Raw genomic sequence first — 14011 nt, forward strand, 5'->3', positions numbered from 1 at the left:
TGACTACAGGCTACAGTACATGAATCATATCTAACTACAGTACATTAATCATCTCTGACTACAGGCTACAGACTGTACATTACAATGTGTGTGTGAGTAGAGGAAGTATTTTGTAGACTATTGAGAAGCAGTCATACACAGAGGGGGTGTTTCCTAATAATATGTCCTTTCTCCTGGATTGTACACCCGTTTACTACTTCCCACAAATCTGAAAGCATTGGATTGGTGGAGACATGGGCTAGTGGGAGTTTCCACCATATTTCTTATACCAGTCATTTCCTTTCAAATTAGTGAATGGAAGTGAACAAGTGCATATTTTGAAAGGAAGGAGAGATAATTGGTACACAACCATGGGGAGAATCTTAATTGCATTTCCTTGATTCCCCACGTCCTCCATCCAGAATCCATTCAATGAGAAGGTTCATCCCCTCTGTACCTTCTCATCCAAAAGGTTTTGACAAGGAGAGGAGAGAGGACATACAATTAAGATGCATGGACTTCCTGTGTTTCTCCTCTGTCCTGTCTGTCTCTGCACCACTCCTCCCCCTGCTGACCAACTCTGGTATCTCAGGACAGCTCTTTATTCAGATTGAATGGAATGTTTGGATTGCGATATGAATATAATGATAGAATATTTAGAATGCTAGAATGATTGAATAGATAGAAGGATAGAATGATAGAATAGATAGAAGGATATAATATTTAGAATGATAGAATAGATAGAAGGATAGAATGATAAAATATTTAGAATGATAGAATAGATAGAAGGATAGAATGATATAAGGATAGAATATTTAGAATGATAGAATAGATAGAAGGATAGAATGATAGAATATTTAAAATGATAGAATATTTAGAATGATAGAATAGATAGACCGATAGAATAGATAGAAGGATAGAATGGATATAATAGATAAAATTATAGAACGATAGAATAGATAGAAGGATAGAATGGATATAATAGATACAATTATAGAATGATAGAATAGATAGAAGGATAGAATGGATATAGATAAAATTATAGAACGATAGAATAGATAGAAGGATAGAATGGATATAATAGATCAAATGATAGAATAGATAGAAGGATAGAATGGATATAATAGATACAATTATAGAATGATAGAATAGATAGAAGGATAGAATGGATATAATAGATACAATTATAGAATGATAGAGTAGATAGAAGGATAGAATGGATATAATAGATAGGATAGAGTGATTGACTATATTAGAAACACAAGTCAGACTATACCATCTACTATATTAGTCTGACTTGTGTTCCTGTTCTCTTTCTCCTCTCTCTACCTCCCTCCCTCCACCCTCTCTTTCTCCTTCGTCACTCTCTCTGCCTCCCTCCCCCATCTCTCTCTTTCTCCTTTCTCTCTCTTTCTCTCCTCTCGCCTCCCTCCCCATCTCTCTCTTTCTCCTTTCTCTCTCTTCTCTCTCTACCTCCCTTTCTCTGTTTCTCCTCTCTCTCTCCACCCCTATTTTTCTCCTTCTCTCCCTCCCTCTTCCCCCTCTCTCTCCTCTCTCCACCTCTCTCTCTATCTCTCTGCCCCCCCCCCAGGTTGTCCACTCCTAACCACTACAGGTCTATCTGGTTTGATCCAGATCCAGGATCTAGAGGAGTTGGAGTTGACCAACTGTCCTGGAGCCACAGCTGAACTCTTCAAGTACTACTCACAACACCTGGCACGCTGCATGGTCATCGAGTAGCCCCCCCCCCCACCCGGATCCACATCACACCCCCCTCTAACCTATCACCCTATCCAACTACCAACTCACCTGCCTACCAATCCCCTACCCACCTACCAACCACTCCCTTACTTCAGCCCAACGAACGCAGAGGAGGAATGATGACCATGTCGATGGAGCCAGCCAGGATCTCTGCTCCAGCCAGGATCTCTGCTCCAGCCAGGATCAACCAGGGAACATTTACAGGAAAGAGGGGATTTTTTGTAGAGGGATAAACTAAAAAAAAGGGAATTTATTGGATTGGAGGGATGTGAGCGCAGAGGGATTTTCTGTACAGACCAGATATGACAGTTTAACATGGCTGTGATGGACTCAAAGTGGAGAAAGGGATGAGTCTGGGCACGTTCCACACAGGATCATCGAACACGCACACACACTGTACACACACACACACACACTGTACACACACTGTACACACACACTGTACACACACTGTACACACACACTGTACACACACACTGTACACACACACATACACACACACACACACACACACACATGTACACACACACACACTGTACACACACACACCCACACACACACACACACTGTATACACACACACACACACACACACACACACACACACACACACTGTACACACACTGTACACACACACACTGTACACACACACACACTGTACACACACTGTACACACACACACTGTACACACACACACTGTACACACACTGTACACACACACACACACACACTGTACACACACACACACACTGTACCCACACACACACACACACACACACACACACACACTGTATACACACACACACACACACACACACTGTACACACACACACACACACTGTACACACACACACTGTACCCACACTCACACACACACACACACACACACACACACACACACACACACACACACACACACACACACACACACACACACACACACACACACACTGTATACACACACACGAAACATGTAACTCCACCAGACAACCAGACTTAGCGGTGACATGGTGACATCTCCGTGTCTCTCTGTGTGAGAATGGGGTGACGTCAGACCCACTCCTCTCCTCCATCTCCGTGTCTCTCTGTGTGAGAATGGGGTGACGTCAGACCCACTCCTCTCCTCCATCTCCGTGTCTCTCTGTGTGAGAATGGGGTGACGTCAGACCCACTCCTCTCCTCCATCTCCGTGTCTCTCTGTGTGAGAATGGGGTGACGTCAGACCCACTCCTCTTCTCCATCTCCGTGTCTCTCTGTGTGAGAATGGGGTGACGTCAGACCCACTCCTCTATCTCCATGTCTTAGCAAAGAACTGAAGAAGAAAAATGCCTCTGTAGAATAACGCGCCAGAGCTGCACGCTTTACCCGCTCGTTGTCATGCCGATTCATCTCTCTCTTTTTGTTGTTGATATTACTACTACTATTATTTTATTTTTGTAAACATTATTTTGGGAATCTGAGGACAACTGAGAATGAATTCCTGTGTGGAGGGAGGACACGTGTCTGAGGCTTTACAGTACAGGACCAGGACAACTACACTACCCAGGAAACACTGGGGTTTTGGATGGTCAACCCTGATGATTCTACCCAGAGGTCACCTGATCAGACCCTGCAGAGGTCAGGGTCAGGACAGACTGAGACTACAAAGACTCTATTCCACTTTACATACACTAGCTGATGCTGATTGGTTAAGCTTGGCCTTTCCAACCATTCTGTTTGCCAGTCCATTCTGTGGTCAGTTTAATATTAGTGGTTAGATGGGAGAGGACGACCGTCATATAAATCCTTTGTGCCATGGTTTTACCTGCCAGCATCAGGACTTACCTCAACGTCTTGATGCTATGTGGCAGCACCTCCGTTTACACTGTCCGTTACAGTAATGTACACACACACACACACACACACACACACACACACACACACACACACACACACACACACACACACACACACGGTCGTTGTGTCTCTGAATCAACTCAACACAAACTGACTCTGTGTGTGAGACTGAGGACGTTCCACAACAGGGAGGGAACGATGGCCTCCTGTTATATTGGAGATTTAAGACCAGGTTAACAACTGATACAGGGTCAGATATTTTGACTTTCTCCTAATGGTTAAGGTTAGGGTGTGGGTAGAGTAAGCTGATCCTAGATCTGTGAATATGAGCAACGTCTACCCTGACCACTACTACGACTGAGCCCTTTACCCAGCATGCTTTGTGGTCGATGGCGGCTCTGTCAGAGGGCCAGGTTTTTCAGTCCTGTAATATCTCATTTCTATTCTAAACTTCACCTGGTGAACCAGCTCTCCTTACTGCTGTGTGTGTGTGTGTGTGTGTGTGTGTGTGTGTGTGTGTGTGTGTGTGTGTGTGTGTGTGTGGGTGTGGGTGTGTGTGTGGGGGGGTTCTCAGCTTGCTTCCTTCTGAGGATTTGTTTCATAATGACATCCAGGTTGAGCTGACTGTAACAGTTGTTTCATAATGACATCCAGGTTGAGCTGACTGTAACAGTTGTTTCATAATGACATCCAGGTTGAGTCTGACTGTAACAGTTGTTTCATAATGACATCCAGGTTGAGCTGACTGTAACAGTTGTTTCATAATGACATCCAGGTTGAGCTGACTGTAACAGTTGTTTCATAATGACATCCAGGTTGAGCTGACTGGTACAGTTGTTTCATAATGACATCCAGGTTGAGCTGACTGGTACAGTTGTTTCATAATGACATCCAGGTTGAGCTGACTGTAACAGTTGTTTCATAATAACATCCAGGTTGAGCTGACTGGTACAGTTGTTTCATAATGACATCCAGGTTGAGCTGACTGGTACAGTTGTTTCATAATGACATCCAGGTTGAGCTGACTGTAACAGTTGTTTCATAATGACATCCAGGTTGAGCTGACTGTAACAGTTGTTTCATAATAACATCCAGGTTGAGCTGACTGGTACAGTTGTTTCATAATGACATCCAGGTTGAGCTGACTGTAACAGTTGTTTCATAATGACATCCAGGTTGAGCTGACTGTAACAGTTGTTTCATAATGACATCCAGGTTGAGCTGACTGTAACAGTTGTTTCATAATGACATCCAGGTTGAGCTGACTGTAACAGTTGTTTCATAATGACATCCAGGTTGAGCTGACTGTAACAGTTGTTTCATAATAACATCCAGGTTGAGCTGACTGTAACAGTTGTTTCATGATGACATCCAGGTTGAGCTGACTGTAACAGTTGTTTCATAATGACATCCAGGTTGAGCTGACTGTAACAGTTGTTTCATAATGACATCCAGGTTGAGCTGACTGTAACAGTTGTTTCATAATGACATCCAGGTTGAGCTGACTGTAACAGTTGTTTCATAATAACATCCAGGTTGAGCTGACTGTAACAGTTGTTTCATAATGACATCCAGGTTGAGCTGACTGGTACAGTTGTTTCATAATAACATCCAGGTTGAGCTGACTGTAACAGTTGTTTCATAATGACATCCAGGTTGAGCTGACTGTAACAGTTGTTTCATAATGACATCCAGGTTGAGCTGACTGTAACAGTTGTTTCATAATAACATCCAGGTTGAGCTGACTGTAACAGTTGTTTCATAATGACATCCAGGTTGAGCTGACTGGTACAGTTGTTTCATAATAACATCCAGGTTGAGCTGACTGTAACAGTTGTTTCATAATGACATCCAGGTTGAGCTGACTGTAACAGTTGTTTCATAATGACATCCAGGTTGAGCTGACTGGTACAATTGTTTCATGATGACATCCAGGTTGAGCTGACTGTAACAGTTGTTTCATAATGACATCCAGGTTGAGTCTGACTGTAACAGTTTACAGCGTAGCATACACCTTACGCCACACAGGGTACTTTTCGCATGCTATATTTTGGTACGGCCTGGGTACACACACACACACACACACACACACACACACACACACACACACACACACACACACACACACACACACACACACACACACACACACACACACACACACACACACTGCATCCCACCGCCATACCCCCAGGCAGACAGCTGTTCTAACATTCTTCCAGCTCCAGCCCTAAAGATAACAGTTTGTACTTGGACCTCAGGTGAAGGTGACAGGGGTGATATGGGTGAGATAGAGATGCAGGCCACCCCCCAACAGCCAATAGCAGGTTATAGGCATTTCTGCTTTTAAAGGCATTATCCCATTGAGCCACCATATGTAGTGCTAGCCGTGAGTGGGATCTCCCGAACCCAGAAACATTGCCTTTAAAAGCCTCACTGCCTCTAACCTTAAGTATTCATGTAGTGAGCTTGAGGGTTCCTGACTCTCTGATTTCCTGCTTCACACAAACACTACAGGCCAGGATGTTAACCAACTGGTCCCACTTTGATTTATTCACCTTCAATGATGTGCTGTACATAATGTATTTATCTATTTATTTCTGTATTTATTGACTGAGGATTGTGATTGGCTGAGACAGTCTTTCAGCCAAACAGACCAGTTTAAAGCTGAGCCTGTTGGTTTGGTGTGTCATGATACTGCTCAGTGGGTGGCCCATTTAGGTTACGGGAAAATCTGAAATGGCTCCCTATTACCTATGTAGTGCACTACTTTGAGCCAAAAGAAGTGTCCTATTTGAGGAAGGAATATTTATAGGAATAAGAGGAGCTTTTGAGCAATACCTGAAGAACCTATTCCCTATATAGAACAAGTCAACTACTTAGCCAATAGGAGGAATATGGTTCCATTCCAGAGGCAACCTACTGTGTCTGTTGAGCTGTGGCTGCTGGTCCACTAGGGGATTCTAGCTCTTAGCTGTGGCTGCTGGTCCCCTAGAGGATTCTAGCTCTTAGCTGTGGCTGCTGGTCCACTAGGGGATTCTAGCTCTTAGCTGTGGCTGCTGGTCCACTAGGGGATTCTAGCTCTTAGCTGTGGCTGCTGGTCCACTAGGGGATTCTAGCTCTTAGCTGTGGCTGCTGGTCCACTAGGGGATTCTAGCTCTTAGCTGTGGCTGCTGGTCCACTAGGGCATTCTAGTTCTTAGCTGTGGCTGCTGGTCCACTAGGGGATTCTAGCTCTTAGCTGTGGCTGCTGGTCCACTAGGAGATTCTAGCTCTTAGCTGTGGCTGCTGATCCACTAGGGGATTCTAGCTCTTAGCTGTGGCTGCTGGTCCACTAGGGGATTCTAGCTCTTAGCTGTGGCTGCTGGTCCACTAGGGGATTCTAGCTCTTAGCTGTGGCTGCTGGTCCACTAGGGGATTCTAGCTCTTAGCTGTGGCTGCTGGTCCACTAGGGGATTCTAGCTCTTAGCTGTGGCTGCTGGTCCACTAGGGGATTCTAGCTCTTAGCTGTGGCTGCTGGTCCACTAGGGGATTCTAGCTCTTAGCTGTGGCTGCTGGTCCACTAGGAGATTCTAGCTCTTAGCTGTGGCTGCTGGTCCACTAGGGGATTCTAGCTCTTAGCTGTGGCTGCTGGTCCACTAGGGGATTCCTCTTAGCTGTGGCTGCTGGTCCACTAGGGGATTCTAGCTCTTAGCTGTGGCTGCTGGTCCACTAGGGGATTCCTCTTAGCTGTGGCTGCTGGTCCACTAGGGGATTCTAGCTCTTAGCTGTGGCTGCTGGTCCACTAGGGGATTCTATTTTTGTTCTGATAGCTATCTTGACTTTTGTGTCCAGCTTTACTTCAATAGTACTTGATTGCAATCTTATAAATTCACATTGAATCTCGAGGGTGCCGTGAAAATAGTGAGCTGTTGTGGGCTTACAGATTTGTAACGGCCAGGAGAGCCCAGCACAGAATGTTTTCTTTCAGTAGTCTTTTTCCAGACACCCCTGGACCCCTAGCTAAGCTAGCTGGATTGGTTAGCTTAACTAGCTGCTTGCCGCGTACTGTCTGGTTAGCTAAAATGGCTGGATTACTGACATCATCACTCCCCAACCTCAACCCTGTACAGCCCTACTGCACACTGTACTGTACCTATGTTAAGGACAAGCACCAAGCTGACAGCCCCCCCCATCTCTAACAGAAGAAGTGTCCAGGGGCATTCTCTCTATCACCAATTCTCTCTATCTCTCTCCATCTTTCTAACACATTCTCTCTCTCTCTCTCTCTCTCTCTCTCTCTCCTTCTGTCTAACAGAGGAAGAGTCCAGGTACATGTTTGATGTATTTTTTCACATGGAGACCAACCCAACAGGTTAAAACTCTGTACTGAATAAGACACTGTATAATAATTATAACAATAAAAGTATGTTGGAAGTACTTCTGATTCACACAGAGGAACATGTTTAGAGGGTTAAAATACATCAGTCTTCAGAACACTGTCAACAACTGGTTTGCACTGATCTGGTACGAAGAGCATCTGAAGACAGGAATGTCTATGGAGCATAAACATGGAAAACAGTTGCTGACTTAACATGTAACTTCTATCCAGGTCTCCATTGGCGTCAGTTCAACTGTTTCAATTCAACTGTTTCAGTTTAACTGAGTTTACAGTTTAACTGAGTTTACAGTGATCTGCCGGTACAGTATGGTGGCTTGGGAGGGACACTGGTCTATGGGACGTCGTGGGGTATTTAGGGCCGGGATTCAATCCATAGAACGCTCTCGGCTATGCAGCTTTTAAAGGCCCATGTTACTCTTAGGAACAACTGTACTCTACATCTCTTGTCTGTCTGCCACACTCCCTTACCTACATTCCTATATAATGGGTACTATTTTGGTATCTCTGTTTATTATTTGTGACACAGAGGTCATATGAAGATGTTTTTTTTTTTATTTTTTTTTATTATGTTTTGCTCATTGTTTTGTGTAAATACTGATACTGTGGTGATGATATGAAACATTTGATTGGACAGGATAGAAGTGGTGTGGTGAATCTAAAGGATTTGATTGGACAGGAGAGAAAGTGGTGTGGTAATTCTAATGGATTTGATTGGACAGGAGAGAAAGAGGTGTGGTGAATCTGAAGGATGGCTGCAGTGCCTTGTCAGAGAGCAGTTGTTGTTTTTTGACATGGTTTTGGTTCCAGTCTGCACCGTTTTAGTAAAAGTTGTACAAAACTAAACCGTGTGCCTCATTTCCTTCCTTTCATCCTCCTACATTGCCATTTAGCCAAGGCTTTTATTCAAAGCAACTCACAGTGGTGCGCACCTGCATTTTTATACACATTTGACAACAATGGTTGTTGTGAAGCAACTGATATTTATGTGAAGGTTTGCACAAAAATGTTTTGTCTCCCAGCACTTTCGATGCAGATAAACTGCCACTCTCATCACGACTGTTGTGCCAAATGCGTTGTACATCAGCTGTACAACTTGTTGTACGTGGCCTTATAGGGAGAACCTCAATTGCGTTTCCGTGATCCCTCGCGTCCTCAAAACCCATTGGATGAGTAGGTCAAAGGTCCCTCCTTTTTGACCTTCTCATCCAACGGGTTTTGAGAAAGAGGCGAGGAGAAAGGACTCGAGGAATCAAGGAAATGCAATTGTGATTCTCCCTGTGTCTGGGTCATTGTGAGTCACAGGGCCCACCACTCAGACGTGTAACAGTGACGTTTAAATCAATGGTGTTTATTAATGTGTAAAACAAGGTCTATCAGGATGCAGCTTACAGAACATTAGGCTACAACAATATAAAACATCAGAGGCAGGAGATAAACAACACAAACATTATCACGTCATGGGTGGGTCTGTGTGTGTGTGTGTGTGTGTGTGTGTGTGTGTGTGTGTGTGTGTGTGTGTGTGTGTGTGTGTGTGTTTATGTGTGTGTGTGTGTGTGTGTGTGTGTGTGTGTGTGTGTGTGTGTGTGTGTGTGTGTGTGTGTGTGTGTGTGTGTACAAGATGCCTGTAAGTCATAGGCAGCTGTGTACCAGGTCAACACTAGCTATATAAATGAGAGAGAGATGAGCCTTTAATGGACAACAGTGGGTGATGATCTAGTGATCTGGTCTAAAAACAGACAGCTGATCAGTAGTTAAAGAAGAGGCAGTCAGTCTGTGAAGACACAACAGGCTTTGAATGGGCAAACACACACATACATGGTTATCATAGGACCAGTTTCCCCAACACAGATTAAGCCTAGTCTTGGACTACGAAACACTTTCAATGGAGAAGGCTTATAGGACGAAGTGGGCTTAATCTGTGTCCGGAAAGCGGCCCCCCTAGCATCACATTTACATGTTAACGTTAAACAGGAAGTTTGGGTCTCTAAGTTACAGTTAGGCACATCCAAAGCCATACAACAGAGGAGGGTAAACTGGGCTAATCTAATCTTGTCTACATCATTTCCTGTCTCTCCCATAACATAGTATCATTGAGAGCTACTGGGAATTTTGCAACCCTAGACACTGGTGAGAGAGTACAGTTTGTATCCTCTTGTCTCTGACTCCGGTCATTCCTCCACTTGGCCTCTAGGTGGAGCCCTCTCTCCAAACAGCACAGCTCACCATCGGGAAGGAGAGAGAAGGGATCTAGCACTCCCTCTATACACAACACAGAAAGGCCCTTGGAGGTTAACTGGACTGTGTATGTATGGATGGACAAGTGTGTATGGATATGTATGTGTGTATGGATATGTATGTGTGTATGGATATGTATGTGTGTATGGATATGTATGTGTGTATCGACGTTTACCGCAGGTGGAAAAGGTAACAAACAAAAAGTACTTTTCTGGAAAAAATATATTTTCTTTTTTTTAAGTCAACATGCGTATTAAATGAAATGAAGCATCTGAATATATTACAGGCCTATGCCTGTGTTATAGAAAGAGGTTCATAAGCCATACATAGGCTAGGCTATGGCTCTGCCAGTATTCATACAGTGTTAAAAAGGCTGCCGTCCTTTGAGAGATGGAAAAACGGGGCGGAATTCAAACAAAGCCACATTGCAGTATTCACACAGTAGCATACAGACCACGTGTCAAACTCATTTCACGGAGGGCAGAGTGTCTGCAGGTTTTCGCTCCACCCTTGTCCTTGCTGGAGGAATTCAGGTCACTAATTAGTAAGGATCTCCCTTCACCTGGTTGTCTAGGTTTTAATTGAATGGAAAAAACAGATACAGACACTCGACCCTCAGTGGAATGAGTTTGACAAATCTGATATAGACCATATCATTTCTGCTGTGCCCAAATAACACCCAGAATGGACCTGGGTACTCTAGAATACAGGAGGCTGCAGCTGAATGGACCTGAGTACTGTAGAATACAGGAGGCTGTAGCAGAATGGATGTGGGTACTCTAGAATACAGGAGGCTGTAGCAGAATGGACCTGGGTACTCTAGAATACAGGAGGCTGCAGCTGAATGGACCTGGGTACTCTAGAATACAGGAGGCTGTAGCAGAATGGACCTGGGTACTCTAGAATACAGGAGGCTGTAGCTGAATAGACCTGGGTACTCTAGAATACAGGAGGCTGTAGCTGAATAGACGTGGGTACTCTAGAATACAGGAGGCTGTAGCAGAATGGACCTGGGTACTCTAGAATACAGGAGGCTGTAGCAGAATGGACCTGGGTACTGTAGAATACAGGAGGCTGTAGCTGAATGGACCTGGGTACTGTAGAATACAGGAGGCTGTAGCTGAATGGACCTGGGTACTCTAGAATACAGGAGGCTGTAGCAGAATGGACCTGGGTACTCTAGAATACAGGAGGCTGTAGCTGAATGGACCTGGGTACTCTAGAATACAGGAGGCTGTAGCTGAATGGACCTGGGTACTGTAGAATACAGGAGGCTGTAGCTGAATGGACCTGGGTACTCTAGAATACAGGAGGCTGTAGCTGAATGGACCTGGGTACTGTAGAATACAGGAGGCTGTAGCTGAATGGACCTGGGTACTGTAGAATACAGGAGGCTGTAGCTGAATGGACGTGGGTACTCTAGAATACAGGAGGCTGTAGCTGAATGGACCTGGGTACTGTAGAATACAGGAGGCTGTAGCTGAATGGACGTGGGTACTGTAGAATACAGGAGGCTGTAGCTGAATGGACGTAGGTACTGTAGAATACAGGAGGCTGTAGCTGAATGGACGTGGGTACTGTAGAATACAGGAGGCTGTAGCTGAATGGACCTGGGTACTCTAGAATACAGGAGGCTGTAGCTGAATGGACCTGGGTACTGTAGAATACAGGAGGCTGTAGCTGAATGGACCTGGGTACTGTAGAATACAGGAGGCTGTAGCAGAATGGACCTGTGTACTGTAGAATACAGGAGGCTGTAGCTGAATGGACGTGGGTACTGTAGAATACAGGAGGCTGTAGCTGAATGGACGTGGGTACTCTAGAATACAGGAGGCTGTAGTTGAATGGACGTGGGTACTGTAGAATACAGGAGGCTGTAGCTGAATGGACGTGGGTACTGTAGAATACAGGAGGCTGTAGCTGAATGGACCTGGGTACTGTAGAATACAGGAGGCTGTTGCAGAATGGACCTGGGTACTCTAGAATAAAGGAGGCTGTAGCTGAATGGACGTGGGTACTGTAGAATACAGGAGGCTGTAGCTGAATGGACCTGGGTACTCTAGAATACAGGAGGCTGTAGCTGAATGGACCTGGGTACTCTAGAATACAGGAGGCTGTAGCTGAATGGACCTGGGTACTCTAGAATACAGGAGGCTGTAGCAGAATGGACCTGGGTACTGTAGAATACAGGAGGCTGTAGCTGAATGGACCTGGGTACTCTAGAATACAGGAGGCTGTAGCTGAATGGACCTGGGTACTCTAGAATACAGGAGGCTGTAGCAGAATGGACCTGGGTACTGTAGAATACAGGAGGCTGTAGCTGTGTTAGCTACAGTATACTGTAAATCACTCTCAGGCAGGTGATTCCAGTTTTCTGAATTCCAGGGGTAGTATGAGTGTGAACAATGACACTGCATAAACATTGGTATTGCAGAAATAACATTGTCTGAGCACATAACACACCTCCTCTCTCTCCCCCTCTCTATTTTTATCTCTTCCTCTCTCTCTCCATCCCTCACTCTCCCTCTCTGTTTTATCTCTCTCTCCATCTCTCACCCTACCCCTCTCTCCCTCTCTGTTTACATACTTCTCTCCATTCCTCACTCTCCCCCTTTCCATCCATCAATCTCCCCCTCTCTTTTTCTGTTTTTCTCTCCCCATCTCTCTCTGCTCTTCCAGCCCTGTGTGACCCTGCTTCCAGGAAATATAAACTCATTCTGAGAAAATATATTTATATATGAAGTTTAAATGCATTTCTTATCAATAATGTCTTTAGTAAAACTCAATAAAATGTTCAAAATCCAAGGTGTGGTGGCCACCGAAAACATCTCTCCTTTGTTAAAAGAAAAGCTCCTCTTTCTTTTTTTCGCTCTCTTTCTCGTGTTCCGATTGGGGGAAGCAGTCGGCCAACGATTTTGCAGTCAAAACAGGAAACAGGAAGCTGTGAGCAGGAAGCTGGAGCTACTGCTGTGTGCGACGCACTCTGTGGTCCCCCTCAGAGGTGGCTCTCTGATTCGCTCCTGTCCGAGGTTCCGTTGGTTCCGTGGGTCCCGTTCTCCATTGGAAAGCAGGACAGGGCCAGACCGTGGACGGTCAGGTTACTCTCGTTCAGCCTCCTGACGCGGAATGTCTCATAGTGGATGTTGTGGGTCACGTCCTTCAGGTCCTGCAGGTGGGACCTTTAGGGACACACAGACAAACACAAAAACACTAATGTATGTACATGTTTATTTATATAAATAGGTTCAAATATACAATGTTGTTGTAGACAAAAACACAAACAACATCAGGGCAGATAGACAACTGAACAACAGATGATGAAGGATAGACAGCTGATATGATGGATGATGAAGGATAGACAGCTGATATGATGGATGATGAAGGATAGACAGCTGAATGGCAGATTATGGACAGACAGCTGATATGATGAAGGATAGACAGCTGATAAGATGGCTGATGAAGGATAGACAGCTGATATGATGGATGATGAAGGATAGACAACTGATATGATGGATGATGAAGGACAGACAGCTGATATGATGAAGGATAAACAGCTGATATGATGAAGGATAGACAACTGATATGATGAAGGACAGACAGCTGATATGATGGATGATGAAGGATAGACAACTGATATGATGGATGATGAAGGACAGACAGCTGATATGATGAAGGATAAACAGCTGATATGATGGATGATGAAGGAAAGACAGCTGATATGATGGATGAAGGACAGACAGCTGATATGATAGATGATGAAGGACAGACAGCTGATATGATGGATGATGAAGGACAGACAGCTGATATGATGTGAAGGACAG

At 44.7% G+C, this 14011-nt stretch overlaps 2 protein-coding genes across 8 annotated transcripts in view; one reads left to right on the forward strand and one right to left on the reverse strand.

Moving 5' to 3' along the window:
- LOC106606338 (F-box and leucine-rich repeat protein 16) overlaps window positions 1-2241 on the forward strand; it is a 48113-nt gene extending 45872 nt beyond the window's left edge. For 2 of the 3 annotated variants that reach the window (XM_045719671.1, XM_045719670.1), the window contains exon 7: window positions 1571-2241. In XM_045719671.1, the coding sequence (XP_045575627.1) occupies window positions 1571-1719 (149 nt within the window). In that variant the 3' untranslated portion in view covers window positions 1720-2241. The remainder of the gene's footprint in view (window positions 1-1570) is intronic. The other variant, XM_045719669.1, reaches the window with a different exon arrangement.
- Window positions 2242-9282: 7041 nt separating this feature from the next.
- Window positions 9283-14011, reverse strand: part of LOC106593249 (neuronal-specific septin-3) — a 116207-nt gene continuing 111478 nt past the window's right edge. For 4 of the 5 annotated variants that reach the window (XM_045719672.1, XM_045719673.1, XM_045719675.1 and 1 more), the window contains one exon: window positions 9283-13369. In XM_045719672.1, coding sequence (XP_045575628.1) covers window positions 13186-13369 — 184 coding nt within the window. In that variant the 3' untranslated portion in view covers window positions 9283-13185. The remainder of the gene's footprint in view (window positions 13370-14011) is intronic. The other variant, XR_006770111.1, reaches the window with a different exon arrangement.

This window comes from Salmo salar, chromosome ssa06 (assembly GCF_905237065.1).
Source record: "Salmo salar chromosome ssa06, Ssal_v3.1, whole genome shotgun sequence".
Taxonomy (NCBI): domain Eukaryota; kingdom Metazoa; phylum Chordata; class Actinopteri; order Salmoniformes; family Salmonidae; genus Salmo; species Salmo salar.